We start from the raw sequence: 16,387 nt of genomic DNA on the forward strand, positions 1-16,387 counted from the left end.
GAGGGGGGGTGTCTTGGGGGGCAGAGAGCGGGCGTTGCGCCTCTGTGGTGGTCGCGAACAGTGAAGGAAAGAAGTAGGGGGAAGAATTAGGCCTTGCATCGTTATGTAGCAACATTTGGAGCCTGCAGAGGAATTGAAAAGTTTTGCAGACGAGGAGTTTTGTTAGTCTGAGCGTTTTGGCTTGTTGTGTTTGGTTGGTTTGGTTTTTTTTTCTGTGATCGTTCACAGAGTGATAGAGGGCAAGAGGCAGCGTTCGTGAGTTTGTGAATTTCTTTTCTGCTGAAGATGACTTACAATTTTTTTGTGTGTGGTAGTGTTTTGTTTTTTTTTTTTTTTTGAAGTGGAAGAAACAGGGGCTGCCTGGAACGTATATAATTGCTGACTATGTGCAAAAACTTTGTCTGGGCTGATTCTTTTTCCTCCCCCAAGGAGGTCCTAGTAATGTTACAGCAGCGTTAAATTTCCTTTCAAAAGCATGACAAATGAACAGACTCTAAACATAAGTCTTCCCCAAACGAGGAGTATCACATAGTTTTCCTGCTTTTTTGCTTAATGAGAAAAACAGTGTATCGTGCCACTAGCACTGGCAGAGTAATTAAGGCAGTACGTGTAAAATATTCTTACTGTCTTTCTCTAGATCTGAATTTTCTATCAAAATATAATACAGTCTTAGAGCAGCCAACTGTTGCACAGTATGATGTGCAGGATGTACTAGAATACTTTCAAGAACCTGATCATTACAGCCTTAATACAAACAACATTTCTTTTTAGTCAGTAGCGGCAGATGCATGTGTAAGGAGTGCAACCCTGAAAGTTATTGAGTGATGATTGTTATGAGACAGACCAAGAAAACACCTAATAGCGTAACTTCTCAGTCCTTTCACATAATACTGAACCACACTGAAGATAAACTGAATAGAGTTTGGTTTTACCTCTATCAATTACACATTATTTCCGGTTCTGAAATGAAAATGGTTTAGGTGTACTACTTCAAAATGGAAAAGTAGACCTTGCTTTTGGTATTCAGGCTGCAGTGGGCTCATCCATTTGGTACAGGCAAGCGACTCCAAAATAGTTAATAGGTTGGAAAGGGTCATGATGAGGGAGAATTCTTCTGATACTAGAAGAGCAGGAACAAAGTGAGGCTTCTAGTAGAAGGTCCAAACATCAGTTTGTCTGCTTACATTCCTCCTGCTAGGTAAGTACTCTTCAGATATCAAAAGCTGCATACTCGGACTTCTCTGGTGCCTGCTGGCATCAGGGAACTTTACTGAGACATCAAAAGGGGAGTTCAAACTCCCTCTTACGCTCTTTTTCACCTTAGGAAGAGTAGATAGGATCTTACCACAAAATTGAAAATTTCACTGATGAGCGATGCTTTCCTTTTCTGATGCCTCCTTTCCAGGAATGCCAGAAAGTCAGCCCCAAGCTCAGTCCTTTCTTCGTTTACTCAGTATTTGCTCCAGTTCCCACCCCCACCCCCTTGTCCCATTTGCACTGGCTTTGCAATAGATCTGTCCGTAGACATGAGTTGCAGTTTTCAGTTCAGCAGAGACAACCTGGACCTATATCTCCCACATCTCAAGCAATTTTAATAGCTAATGAACTTTGGAACACAGGGCAGACACTCTCTTTCCTTGAAAGATGCTTGGTCCTTAAAGGTGTTCTTCCTGGAAAAGTATCACTAAATTTTGAAGATACCCGTCTGCACACTTCTGATTCCTAGTGGGTTTTTCCCCTCTAAAAGTATTGCTGTTTAATTTTAGAATTTGATGAAAATTGTCTTATTCAGCCGTGTGAATATCTGAAATTCCATTATGAGATAAACCAAGATAAGAATTGGCTGCCCCTAAAGCCACTTTAACAAATTTGCTGTGGAAACTTAGCAGGAGCATGTTAATAATTATATTCTAATTGCTTTGTTGGATTTGTTTTCGTTCATCACTGAATGATCTGCTGTACTTAAACGCAGAATAGTAGTGCTCTTGTTTACGCGTTATGGACTGACAGTGTTTCTCTCCTAAAGAGTGTTTTAATAAATGTCACATTTTACGTTTGCATGTGACCCGGCTGGCTTGAGGAGATCCCTCTGCAGCTGATTTGCATTCCTAAGACAGCAAAGCTATGCTTAAAGTCAATAGTAGAGCATCTGCAAGATCTTTTAAAATACATGAGAAGACATATGTAACTAATTGCTTTAGTCCCTGGGGAAATGTCTTTTTTTTTTTTTTTTTTTCCTGGCACTGAAAGTAAAACAAATTAGTATAAGAAAGTCTTTCAGAAAGGTGTGGTAAGATTTTTACTGCTTTGAAGATGCTGTATTGCAAAATATATTTAGCAAATACAAGTTATTTGTATTTTGATATTTTTGAATGAATGCATGATACCAAGCATCTGTAAAACAGTGGAAGGGTCTGTCAATGGAATGGCTATTTCCTCAGTAGAAAAGAAGCCAGATAGTAAGATCTTCGGGGCAGGGACTGTGGGTGGGGGAAAGTGGGGTCTGGTAAATCATGCTTTTGATACTTAGCCCTCTGCAGACAGGGGCAGAGGGTAAATGCAATTAATTCCCTGATCCTAGGGTTGCCTGGAGATAAGCTGACCCCTGGCACAGCTTCAGAGGCTACATTTGTTTGTTACTGGCAGGAGCCTCTGTGGGCCGTTATGGGAGCTAGAAGTTGCCGGAACTGAAGAATGTCCCAGTGTGCACCCACTCTTGTTATGCATCTTGCCAGCAGGCCCAGATCTCCCATGGAGGTGGCAAAGTTCCAGCCTTGCTCACCCAGTGCTTGCTGGGGAGGGCTGCTGTGCCAGGGATGTTTCCTCAAGGGGCAACATGGATGATTTACAGCCCTCTTTAGGCATAAAGCAAGAATGGATTTTTTAAAATTCTAAATAGATTAGAAAGGTTCCCAAAACACAATGAACGCTTTCTAGATGCACACAATAAATAACTGCATGAAGTTAGAAGCCTTCAGTACTGCAGTATAGCCTACCTTTAATTACTAGCAGTTTGGCTTTAACTATTGAATGTGTTATTTCTTCCACAAAATGTCTCTGAGAAATACTTGACTGCTTTTCCAAATTTGCTGTTTTATTTCCTGTGTTGTCAGCCATGACATTGTATTTTCTCTAAGAGCTAAACAGGTGATATTCCACTGAGATCCTTCTCAGTACTGTTTAATGAAGCAACTGAAACTGACCTTTCCAGTGAAGAGGTTAGTGTGTGGATGTTAGAGCTACCATTTTCATAGCTTCAGCCCAACCGATTTGGTTACTCGAAGAGAGAGTTGATCCACTTAAACAGGTATTAGCATGAAAAAACCCTGTTATATTATACCTCTTTGTTATTGGTGGGTTTTCAAAAAGTGGGAGAACTGCAGGTACCTCCATGATGTTACATCATTTTGGCTCATGACATGTTCTCATTCTGAAAGAATGTAGGCAATTTTGAAGATTTTATTGATATGCATAAAAGTGAGTAGATATCCAGGATGACAGACAAACTGCCCCAGTTCCATCCTTTAAAAAAAAGACCCACAAAATCCTCCAAACTAAACCCCCCTCTTTTTATCCCTTTATTTCAAGCCCTTTTTTTCTGTCAGTGTGTTAGACCAGTGGTCTCCAAAGTGGGGTGTGTGCACCCCAGGTGATAGACAGGATGATCCATTGTTCTGTGGGAATAATTAATAATTGAACAAATACACATATTTTGGAGGTGTGTGTTCAAAAATTTCTTATTGATGGGGTATGCAACTAAAAAAGTTTGGAAATTACTGTATTTCCTCTGTGTGAGGAAATGAGTGTTCCCATAGAAAGAAGTGATGTTTGGAAAGCACCTCTGGGCAAATGTAGTCCTGCCTGTGACTCAGAACAGGACTGTCAGAAAGTACTGGATCCTGCTTTGACTGAATCAGGAAAACCCCTCCTGATGGAGGTTCCACCACAACCCTGGTTAACCTCTTCCAGTGTTGAGCTGCCCATAGTGACAAAGCTCTTTTTGATTTCTAGTGAGAATTTGGCAAGAGCTTTTTTGTCTGTCACTACTGAGAGCTCTGGCTCTGTTGTCTCTTCTGGTAGTTTTAGGCTGCTTTTAGATTTCCCACCTAGTTGCTTTTCTTCTCCAGACAGAACAATACTAGCTCCATCATCCTGTCATTGTGCATTGTGTGAGCAAGGCCCCTGGTCATCTTGGTATCCTTCTACTGGATTCCTTCCAGTTTCTCATGTTCCTGAATTGGTGGCCTAAGACTGAGTTTAGTATTCCAGGTGAAGCTTCCCCAGCATCAGATCCAGAGGAATAATAACCAGCTTCCTGTGATCTGCTGTCTGATCCTCAGTATGCCTTGTTTGGGATGAGCATGAAGACTCACTTTTCAGCCTGATACCCACTGATACTTTTCGGCAGGGCTGCTGATGACCAGTTGGATCCCAGCTTGTATTGTTACAAGGTCTTGTTCTGCTCCAGGTACAGGGTTTTTGGTTTTTTTTTCATGTTGAGCTTAAATAAGATACCTGTTGGTCCAGTCCTCAGGTTCACCAGGGTCCCAATACTTGTTATTGATACTGTTGAAAATGGGCTTAATATTACCCCTTTTCTAATTATCACCGTGGTTCAGTGAAGCAGAATCATTGGTGTGGACATTAACCCTTATTTGAAGGTCTCTGATTTTCTTAAGAAGATTAAAAAGGTGGATTTCCAAATTTCTTGTGAATTGATAATAGTTGTGGAAGGGGAGTTAATCTTTGCAAAACAGGGTCTTTATACTCTAGTTGCTATGCCCTTGTTTTTGCTGTCTAAGATGAAATAAAAAGCAACAAACATGAAAAGATACAAACTGTGTTAGTATTTTCAGTTTATTTTTTCTAAATAAATTGGTTTTGAAAAGCAGGGGTTCTGTTACTACAGTCAGAGTCAGTAAAATAGCTGACCAATAGTACATAGTATATATAGCATAAAATACTATATACACACTACACACTATATATACTATATAGTTTTTAATATATACTGTATAGTATAAAATCCAGTTTATTTATAAAATGTACTTGCAGAAGATGTTGCAGATTTTCATGCTTCCACAGAGCTCCATGGCAGTGGAGACTTAACATAGCTTGGTGACTACAGTGGGCCAAATGGCAAGGTGCTGATTCAGCATTTGGTTGCTGTAGGTTTTGGTGGGACATTGCCAGAACGAAAAGTGAGCTAACAATGACAATCATTATCTCAGTCTACAAATTGTTATTTGGGAAGTTTCTTAACTGATACCTGTTTTCTAAAATATAAACCCTCTGAATCTTTCCTATCAGAAATGTGAAGAGTTAACTTTTTTATTGAGGACAATGAGCAAAAGGTGTTTTGTTGCTGCCTGGGGTTGTCGGGGGTTTTGCTTTCAGTGTGTATGGTTTAGGTCAGTTTACTTGTGTTTTAACCAAACCATAATACGGTAAATTAGCTGTTCTCAAAGCTCTCTGTTTGAAACACTTAAAAAATAATGGTGGAAGCTGGCTAGCAGCAACAGCTTGGGATGATTTAGACCTGAATGAGAGGTGGAACAACTTGTGTTGGAAAGGATAGCATATTCTTTGCAAAAGAGTTAAAAACGTTATTTCCTTACCTGGTAGCTGAGATTACAGAAGACAAGATCTTAAGCATCTTTATTGATTTCCACATATTCTATCGAAAGGAAGGAACAGCGGGACCAAACTTGATGACTTTCATGAAAGGGAATAATTTGGTTCCTTGTGTTTTTGTGAAATTCAAAGCAAAGTATAGGAATTATAAAAGGTCAAAGTCAATAGTTTGCAGACTGATTGAAAGCAAAAGAGAGTTTCAGCATTATCTCAGTCTCTCTGACTAATTTTGACACCTCAGCATTTGGAACAGTAGGAAAGAGAGTGAAAGGGCTACCCCAGGCAGAACCTTACAGTGCTGTTGGACTTGGAAAGGTGTTAGTTTGTAAACTGGTTCAAGTGGGCCATCTTGCTGTCTCCTTTCTCCGTATGCAGTGTTTTTAATTCTGGCCTTCCCCATGAGCTCTGTAGAGGTTGCTAAGGAGCTCCTTAGCTTCACCGGTGCCAATTCTGTTAGCACTCTGTCAGCTGCTGGAGGGACTCTTTTTCCATTGAGCCAAATCCTTTTGCCATGAATTCACTGTTTCCAGGGTTTCTGGCTTTACATAGTAGCATAAGCCTCTGCTACTCCATGCTCACACAGTGCAGTTGGAATTGTGCACTCCTTTTTACTTCATCCAGTCCAGTTAGCTGTCACTGTGTGTTGTATGTCAGTACCTCTTCCACTGAAGCTCTCTTCCTTGCTCCAGTTTTTTCTTCAAAACTGATTTTTCAACTGATCTTTGCGTCAACATTTCCCTTGCTGAAATATTGGCAGGATGTCTTAGAAAAACTAAAATTGTGCCTACTCAGTATCATTAGCTCTGTACTTTGCTTGTTGGTGGTTTTGCTTTCACTGATTGTTTCCCTGATAAATCTTCCACTTTTTTTCCTTTCGTAGATTCTAAGGTTTGGAAAGAAACATATCTAAACAAACACTTTCATAAAATGTGCTTAAGAGCTTCATCTGGTACTTTTTGGCTTACTGGTATGTTTCAATCCATGGAGCCATCCAGTGGGTCTCTTGATAGGTTGTTCTGATGCTTAATACTAAAGACTAGGGTTGTCTTTAATTCTTGCTCTCTACCTTTCCTTGTATGTGTGACATCTCAGCTCTTGAGCATAAATCTTCTGTAAGACATTCAGGGGAATGGTGGAGTAACTTGCTTGAGTAATAAAATTTAATATTGGAAGAGGGAAGTGGCCATCTTTTGACCTTTGGTCTCCCGGATAAAATAAAGTTGTATCAGCACAGACTATTGTCATAGAAACTCTTACAGTCCCTAGATGTGGAAGGAGAGATGAACAGCTCAGCACTGTGGTGGACTTTACTTTGGCTGTAAAGTAAACTCCAAATGGTGGTTGGAGCCAGGTGGATGCCAAGCTGCAAAGTGCCATGGAGTTTTTGGTGAATGCTGGGGAGTGCTGTGGGCTTTTTTCTGAGACATTTCAAAGGGGAGAAGATTTTGAGAATGCTTGTCTGACAGGACAAGTCCAAAGTGAGTCCTGAGAGGATGAGAAATATCAAGTCCTTAGTGGAATGCAACCATCCAAAACCAAAAAAATACTTCTGCTGTGTAGAGAAGATACCACATGCTCTTTGATATTCCTAGATGCCTTCAGTTCTGTTGTAGATGAGTTTGTCAGTAAATGTGTCTAAAGGAATGGGCTCATTAGCTGTTTGTGTGAACGGAGAGGTGGGATTGGAGGGACCTCTGAATGAGAATGGTGATATGAGGAATGTTTTACAGCCACATCTGATGTGGCTTCTTGCAGGTCTTTTGTTAGGCTGGATTTATTAATTGCTGAAGCCATAATAGTATGGATCAAGAAATAGATTGTGAAATTTGAAAGTGTTGCACAATGCTTTTTATCTTTCTGCTGCTTTTTAGGGCTGGCAGTGGCTCGGTTACTTCGGCTTACTTTAGAGCAATATGCTTTTCTGTGTCCATTCAGCTTTTAGTCTGGCCTGAGATAGTCTGGGGGGTGGTCAGCTCAGGTTTTAGGGAGTGGAACAGTGATTCATAGTTCCCGAAAGGATGCTACTGAGGATCTTGACTGGAATTTTCAAGCTCATGCAATGCAGTTTAACTATCACCATCTCACTAAAAGGACTACAAAGGTGGGAATGTATGAGAAGCTGCTACAATACAAGGTATGATAGTGGAATGACTGCTCCTTTCACTTCCTTGCCATTGTTGGGCCATTGTCTCCAAAGCTTTGAGGTGATTCGGCCCTTCAGCTGCTATCTACAAGAAAGAGGAAAGGGAATATTTTTACATATCTTTTTATCTGGATTATGGTGTGGGTTAAGCCACTCTGGGGGTTTTGGTGGATTTTTTTTTTTTTCCAGAGTTCCTTTAACAGATTTAGTGGATTAAAATCCAAATGTAGAACATCTTCATAGCTGTGTAGTGGGCACATCCAGGAATTCCTGTTTACAACTGAAAGAAGCTTGCAACTTTTGTAGCTATTTGGCCTTTGCTGCCAGGTGGGATAGTAGAAGAGGGAACTGGATATTTTTCTGCCTTGCCTGTGAGCACAACAGCATTCATTTTCTTCCTGAATTCACTTTTCAGTAGTGTATGATGCAGAGAGCTGAATTCCTATCTTAGGTTCTGCCTATAAAGTTGATGATCAGTGATAGTAAATGTAGATATGCAGGTCTGACCCAGGTGCATGAAGAGACATGTACATGAATGATCCTGGTTGTCATGTCACTTCTCTAAGTAGGGGAGCTGCAGAATGTCAGTGTTCTCACACATAAAATGGCATAGATTTAGTAGGGGCCTGCAGCAGGAAGCACACTGATGCTTTGCAGCAAACATGCCAGGGGAGTTTGTAGCATGCATACAGAAATCCTGTAGAAGCTATGAGATTGCACTGAGTTAATGATTCTGTGAGATAAAGGGTTAACAGCTGACCAGCGAGTGTGGACTCTGCATCAGACAATAGAGAGGACATAGTTGAAATATTCAGCAAGCTTGGTTTTTATTGTAATATAAACAAAGCTGCTTTTATGGGAAGTGCCTTTCAGTTACACTTGTTTCTAGCATGGGAAGAGCTGTATGGTTTACATTCTTTCTGCAGATTATATGCCTGGCTCTCAGTGTATTTTTTCACTTTTAGTTTAGTATTTTACACCTTTGAAAATTGGGTATGAAAAGAAATGCTGCATCTGCGAGTGTTACAGAGGTCCTTCCCTTGTGCAGTGTTCAGTGCTCTAAAGGTAATAGCAACATGTCAAGACTGAAACAAGGAAGTATCAAGTCTTGGTCCATTTCTTTAAGCAAGTGCTGTTACTGGTGGGAGAATGAGAGGACCTTGCTGTGTAAATGCTTTAGATTAACTCTTATGCGCATAGCTGAGATTGCAGTAGAGTGGGAGAAGATGTTAAGCTATTTCAGGAGTGCCACTCCCCTTCTTGCCCCTAGGTTCTTGGTAACTGGAGTCCAGTGACTCCTCTGTATATATACTCTTATATCAGGGGAACAGACACAGAGGCATGAAAGCAACAAGCATATGCAGTTAAGCTTGTGATTATAATTCCCATGTCTGCAGGGAATGCATTCACCTCTCCCACACAGTAGCAGAGTCATCTCAACCTGCAGTATAATTGGGAAGCATCTGCAGATTCATGTGCAGAGATTAGATGTCTGTAGCACTTAGGGTATTTTTTTTTACAGATTATGCTCTTGTTAAATTCGGTCTAGTGAAAGTTGTGTTTCTGGAGAGGCTCTAGTAGTCTTCAGACATGCAACATTAGTTTGACCAACCCACCTTCAAGTAATCGTCTTTTTCTCAGATAATTGTTAAGGCAAAATAATACTACTTTGTTATATATTGAAATCATTGCTCAAGGCTTAACAACAGCCTTTATAATACTTGAGTAAACAGTCAATCTTTCTAAACGAGCACCACTGATTTCAGTTGTAATACAGCCTAAATGGGTTTATGCAGCCAGCTTTTTCTAAGTGCACCAGTATGAGAATGACTGTAATAGATCTGATCTATTAGATAGATCAGGTTCAGATTTCTTTAGCACTTCCACACCATGCACATTTCTGCAGTATTTCCTTAAAGTTCACTTCTATGACTGGTGTGGATATAGTTAAAGTAATGGGTATATTTAAAAGACAGTGTTACAGTTTTCTAATGTTTCCCTAGTCTAATTAAATGTTTGCTCTGTACAGTATGTGTGCTATGTGAGGAATTCGAATAGTTTTCAGTCAGGGCACTGATTTGCTGATTTTCTTATCTCAGGCATTTCTTTTAAATACCTTGCACCCTCCTCATTCAAATAATAGCAGAGCCAGGCTCTGCCATGAATTTGAAGGGTAAAGAAGATTTATTTAGACTTGTTTCAGTGGCGCTCACAGAAATAGTGAGAACCTTCGTCATTTTTACATTAGAAAGATTTCCTCGTGGAAATATGCATTAATATGATCTTAACTCTGTGTAGGACTAGAATTGTTTCGTAGCTTTCTTGTGTATTTTTTCCTCCTTCAATCTTTTGAAGTGTATCTGCTCAAGAAACAGTAATTAAGAGATTGTTTCATCTGTGATTGCTTTATTGGGTTCCAGTCCTGCAAGTGTTGAGATCAGTGGAACTATTTAGGTGTATGAAGCTGTTCAGATGCACAGGTATTTGTAGTATCTTAGTGCATGGCCTTTTCTTTGATGGAAAATAGTGCTGTTTAACCTGGTCTTATGTGCATAGGTGTTAGATTGCTTTAGACTATACCAGAATAATTAAATGTAATCCTCATTAGAGCTTGACTGGTTATTAAAATGTACTTGTAAAGAAGGGGATTAAACTGTTCTGTATAAAGCTTTTCAGTAATGGCATCCACATTATCCCTCATCCAAATACATCCTTTTTAACTATAAATCATAGTATTTATGTCCAGTATAATTAAGTTTAACATTCAGACTTGAATCAATTTAGAAACCAATTAATCCAATGCTATTTGCAAGCTATTAGAAAAGTTCGGTTGTTTTACTTTTTTTGTCTGTGTGGTGTAAACAAAGTCACACCTGAAATCTGTAGTTGCTGGTAACTAAATCCTGTGCTGCTCTGTGCTGCTCAAATGCCTTTCAACCTCAGTACTTTCCTTTTCTCTTCATGTGATCAGAAGAGTGAGAGAAGACTGGCTCCTTCATCATCATTTCCTCCCAGGAGGTTTTTATACACAGTGATAATATACCGCTGAGCCTTCTCCTCTCCCAGGCTAAACAGTACCAGCTCTCTCAGCCCCTGCTTCTATGAAAGATGCTTCAGTCCAGTGATGCTCCAGGCATCTTTGTGGCCTTGGCACTGGACTTGCTCGAGAAAGTCCGTGTCTCTTATACTGGGGAGCCCGGAAGTGGGCACAGAACTCTTGATGTGGTCTCACTAGTGCTAAGCAGAGAGGCAGGATCACCTCCCTTGAGCTGCTGGCAACACCCTTCCTGATGCAGCCTAGGATACTGTTGACTGCCTTTGCCATGAGGTTGCATTGCTTGCTTGTGGTCAGCTTGCTGTCCACCAGGACCACTGGGTCGTTCTCTTCAAAGCTGTCTTCCAGCCAGTTGACCCCCAGCATGTACTGGTGCCTGGGATTATTCCCTCTCAGGTGCAGGAATTTGCATTTCCCCTTGTTGAACTCCTTGAGATTCCTCTTGGCCCTTTTCTCCCACTTCTAAATGGCAGGAAAACCATGTTTTATCAATCACTCTTCACAATTTTCTGTTGTCTGAAAATTGACTGATGAAATTTTATCCCATCATCCAGGTTGTTAATGAAAATGTTGAACAGTACTGGCCCCAGTATCAGCCCATGGGTATAATGCTAGTGACTTGCTTCCTAGTGGACTTGGTGCAGCTGATCATAAGCCTCAGGCCCAGGCATTCATCCAGTTTTCGATCCACTCCACTGTCCACTTATCTAACCCATTCTTTGTCAGCTTGTTTATGAGGATGTTACGGGAGAACATGATAAAAGCCTTACCAAAGTCAAGATAAGCAATGTCCACTGCTCTCTTAGCCACTAAGCTTCAGTTCACTGAAGAAGGCTGTCAGGGTGGATAAGCATGATTTCCCCTTCATAAATCCATGCTGACAACTCTCAGTCATCTTCTTTTCCTTTGTGTGTTTGGAAATGGTTTCCACGGTTAGTTGCTCCATCAGCTTCCCAGTCACTATACCAGAAACTTCACCTTTCCATCACCTAACCCAGAGGTTAGGCCAGCCAAGCCTGCAGTTCACCAGATCATCCTTCATGTCCTTCTTGAAGATGGAAGTAACACTTGTTCCCTTCCATTCTTCAATCTCTCCCAATCATTGTTACCTTTTAGAGATTATAGAGAGGGGCCTTGCGGTGGTATCAGCCAGCTCACTCAGATCTTGTGGGTACCAACCTGTCAGACTCAAGAGAACTTACAGTTTGTTTAACTGCTCTTTTGCTTGGTTCTCCTCCACCAAGGGCAAGTCCTTCTTAATCAAGATTTTTCCTGTGGTCTCAGGGGTTTGAGATTCCCCAAGACCTGTTTAACTGGTAAAGACTGAGTTGAAGGTTTTGAGTACCTCAGCATTTTCTGTGTCATTTTCCACCAAGTCCCCTTCCCCATTCAGCAGTGTGCTGAATGGGCAGGCTGAATTATTACTCCATTTATCTATCGCTTTGGTGTTAAAGTGCACACTGATGGTGTGCATAGTCAAATAGGACACTTGACTAGACATATCTGATTAACACTATGGACTGTGAAATGCAAAACAACATGGAACAGACAGGTCTGTTCTCATCTTTAGGGCTAGAGAATGTACCCTGCAGAGCTGATCAAACATTTTGAGTCATGCAGTTCTGTAATCTTTATTCCCTCTGCCATTTGTTCTGCTGGATGTTTTCAGCAGTGTAATGTTGTGAAATAAAATGTTACTGCTCAAACAAATAAAAAGTCTTCTTTATAGTCCTATTAAGAGAAAAACAGATTGGTTTATAAACAATTCTTCCAGTACAAGGTCCGTAAAAATGTGAGTTGTTTTTTAACTTGCCTTTTGCTTTGTTTCCTTTGCTGCAGAATCTCAAAGTTACGCGGAAGCCATTAACCACTCCATGGTGATGTCTGACAGCACTGTGGGCACTAACCCTGCTTTGCTGAGGCCCAACATGCAGACGGATCCCTCCTTTCAGCGCTGTTTTGCATCGTCATGTACTGTTTCAAGTAACAGTCCTATCCCAGCGGGAGAAAGGTAGGAAAAGATTCTCCTACCTTATCGTTCAGTTCTCATAACTGTAGTTTCTAGCCAAGATGTATGTTTGCATTTTCAATTTGTCCGAGGGCTTTTGAGTTTGGTTGTGACATTTAACTATAATGTTGTCCACCAGCTAGAATTTACCACATACAGAGATGTTATTTATACATCAGGGAAACAATTAGCTTTGAAGATAAATAGGAATATAAAAATAAATAGGAATTATAGCTCAGTTACATTATTGTGTGCTAGCACAAGCTCACACATGCTTTCCTGTGTTCTTAACCAGCTTCTCTAGTGTTTTACTGAAAAGCATTTAATGAAATTTCACATTGGAATAAGTTACATATGACAGAGAGGGAGCAGTCTTCTATCTGCAGTACATGCATTTCTAGTCAGAGGATTTGGTTTTGGTAGTGAATAGCTGACTCCCTTTCAGTTGCTCAGCAGGCTGAGAGATTTTGTTATTTCATATTTGTACTGTGGTAAACATGTAGGGCTCTGGATCAGAACTTGAATAGTATGAATATACAAAATAGTCCCTGTCCCAAGGATCTTGCAGCATAAGAAGAGAAATAGCAGGAAACTGCAAACAGGGAGTCCCAGGTTACTGTTAGAAGGTTCAGAAGACCATGACCAAGACCATGACAATGAATGGTCAGTCATCAGCTGGTCGTGTATTTACTTAATAGATGAGCTGTTACAGTTACAGCTCATTCGGTTTCCTTCTCTATCACACTGCAACGACATTCCTTTGTGGCTAATTATCCTATTCTTGTTCTTGGATAATTGGCTTCTTTTTCACAGTAACTATTTGGAATGCTGTTGATTGGTGTGTCAGACTCTCAGTCAGGACTTCAACTATGTTGATACCTATTTTTCTTTTATTTATCTCCCCATCTAATTGATTTCATTTTCAGTCAGTACTTGGACTATGAATGTTTCAGTTTGTGCTTATGAATGTGAATTGTAAGACTGAACAAAGTATGTTAGTGTTTTCTAAGGAGGGGACAATGTACAACATTTCATTATAAGTGGATATGAATTGAAAGCTCATGAGGAAATGCAGTCATTATCAAGCTTACATTTCTACTTCAAACTTTATCTAGAAAATTTTGTTCCCTTCTTTATAAATATTTTTCCTGTCGTTTTTCATTTCATCCAGCAAAATAGCTACAGCTGTGTTTTTGTTTTTTTTTCTTGCAATGATGTCTTCTGTTTGCTCCCCTTCCATTTCTTTATGGCTCTTCTACTTTGATTTGTTCAAATCTACTGATACCCTTTCCACAGTTCCCTTTTAATAAAAAATCCTTTGGTTTTTTTTTATTTACCTTATGTCAGCTCTTTTCCCTTTGCATCTCACAATGAGTTTGTTCTCTCTACATTTGGTAGTGCCAGTAATGTTTTCCAGCTACAGTCTAAGAGCATTTCACTTCTAGGAGCAAGGAGCCTATTTAAACTTTTATCAGATGGTTTCATCAGAAGCTTAGTTTGTCTTGTCTAGAAGGATGTTTGTTTTTCTTTACTTGAGCAGGTGGAATTGCTAGCCAGTAGAAAAATCTGATGGTTACTGTTGAAATATTTAATTCTATCAAGTCAAAATTACTCCATCATCAAATAAATTAACCACTGGACCTGCCTCCCTTTTTTAATGTAAATTGTGTTAGAGGGGACCTGGTCTAAGAGTTGGGTCTTGTGAATTGTGTTCTTACCATAGTTATTCATTTATTCTGTGATGGTGCACAGCTAACTCCTTAGCCTTTTTTTTTTTTTTTTTTTTTTTTTTTTTGTAAGAACTGCTGTGGCAGTGTCAGTTTTCTTCCATAAACCTCTGCCTTTGATGGCAGCTTTGGCTTAAGAAATTGTTGCGTCCTACTGCTCTTTTCCAGGTAGCACTTCAGCTCACTGTGTTAAGAGATTTCCAGGACCACTGTATGTGAAACAGTGCTGTGAACAACCTCACTGAATTGATTAATAATAAAAGTAACCCTCTAGGACAGGGGGAGGAAGGAGTGTTTTTAACTGCGATTAATTTGGTGGCCTAGTTCACAGCGCAGACTCATAAACTGTCCTGTCAGCATGGCTAGGTGAAGGGTGAGATGAAGCAGAAAGTAATGACCAACACTGAAGAAATGAGTGATGGAGGTGGGGCTGGAATACCTTGATCCAGCTGCATCACCAGGTCCTGCATATTATCAAAGAACAAACTCAGGTATTGTCCTGGGTGAGGCAGTTTGTTGCTTTCTTGATCGATGCAGTATGGGTTGTACAGTGACATTTTAAGGGAATAACTTGGCTGTTGTTTTATTTTTGTGTTCAATTTTTGGCATTTTTTGGCAGCTCTTCTGCAACAGAACGTCCTTGGCTTGAAAGCAGCCCTAAAGCTTCCCCGTCGCTCCAGCTTTCAATGGGAAACAGCAGACCACCGGGAGGTTACCTTGTGCCCTCAGAGTTTTCAAACGCCGTGCAAGATGTCTCTCTCTTGTCTCATTTCCAAACTCCAGGACTGCAAGTTGTCACCCTGAGCAGCCTGGAGAATTCACCAGCAGAGCCACAGCAAGAACCTGCTGTCAGCAGCAGTGCCCGGGCCTACCTGAGCTACAGCGGGGGCAACAGGGGCTGTAGCTCCCTTCGAGAGGAGAAACAAGCTACTTTCATAGCCAATACTAGCATCTCTCCTAAAACCGTGAGCTCATCAGTGGCAAGTGCCGAGGACAATGGCTTTTTGACACAAAACTTTCTTACAGTGGCCTCTGGACACAATAGCCAGAACAGTGTGGTTCAGCAGCACCATGGAGGGAATCTACATGCTCAACCGCCTCTTCCAGAGAAAAAGAGGTCCTCTGAAGGAGACCGTTCCTTTGCCTCGGTGTCACCTTCTTCAAGTGGCTTCTCTAGCCCCCACAGTGGAAGCACAATCAGCATCCCTTTCCCAAATGTCCTCCCAGATTTCTCAAAAATGTTAAGCACTTCCCCAGTGCCAGGTAGGTTCTACATTGGAGAAATGCAAAATACACTAGATTTTATATGAGTTTATAAAAAGCATTTGGGGGATTTTAAAAGTGGGGAGGGGGAAAAAAAAAAAAAAGCGGTGGAATGAAAACAACACAGAGGACTTGGATGTTTGCAGTAAGTGGCACCGCTTCACTGGTTTTGGATATATTATTCAGAGAACAAGGTTGTAGAATTCTTCCCTAGATGTCAGCCAAGGGCAGCCTACCTTTTGAACTGCCAAACCACAAGAAGGTGGTGTGGACTCCAACTTCTTTTATTAAGGGCTGGCTTCTCACTGCAGCTTTCTAGGCTTGTGTCAACAATAGTTGAAAATGTAGATGTGTGTTAACTGGACCCCACTGAGAAGCTTTGTATTTAATACAGCTTTATAAATGTAAAAGTTTTTCATATTTTATGGGGTTTGCAAAATGAAACTTCAGGAATGCTTTCATAATCTTAGTGTACGATATTATATTTGATGGTTCTAAAACAGTTCAGAGTTTCTCTAAATTCTCCTTCTAAGCATGAAGTTTTTGCATGATTAAGG

General features: G+C 40.5%; 1 protein-coding gene across 4 annotated transcripts in view; it reads left to right on the forward strand.

Annotated features, from left to right (window-relative positions):
• The window catches only part of TNS3 (tensin 3), a 200,180-nt gene that overhangs the window by 164,121 nt on the left and 19,672 nt on the right, over nucleotides 1–16,387 (forward strand). For all 4 annotated transcript variants that reach the window (XM_026841769.1, XM_026841770.1, XM_026841767.1 and 1 more), the window contains 2 exons: nucleotides 12,672–12,843; nucleotides 15,187–15,830. In XM_026841769.1, the coding sequence (XP_026697570.1) occupies nucleotides 12,672–12,843; nucleotides 15,187–15,830 (816 nt within the window). The remainder of the gene's footprint in view (nucleotides 1–12,671; nucleotides 12,844–15,186; nucleotides 15,831–16,387) is intronic.

The sequence above is a fragment of the Athene cunicularia genome (assembly GCF_003259725.1).
Source record: "Athene cunicularia isolate RWA chromosome 2 unlocalized genomic scaffold, athCun1 chr2_part1, whole genome shotgun sequence".
NCBI classification, from domain to species: Eukaryota; Metazoa; Chordata; class Aves; order Strigiformes; family Strigidae; genus Athene; species Athene cunicularia.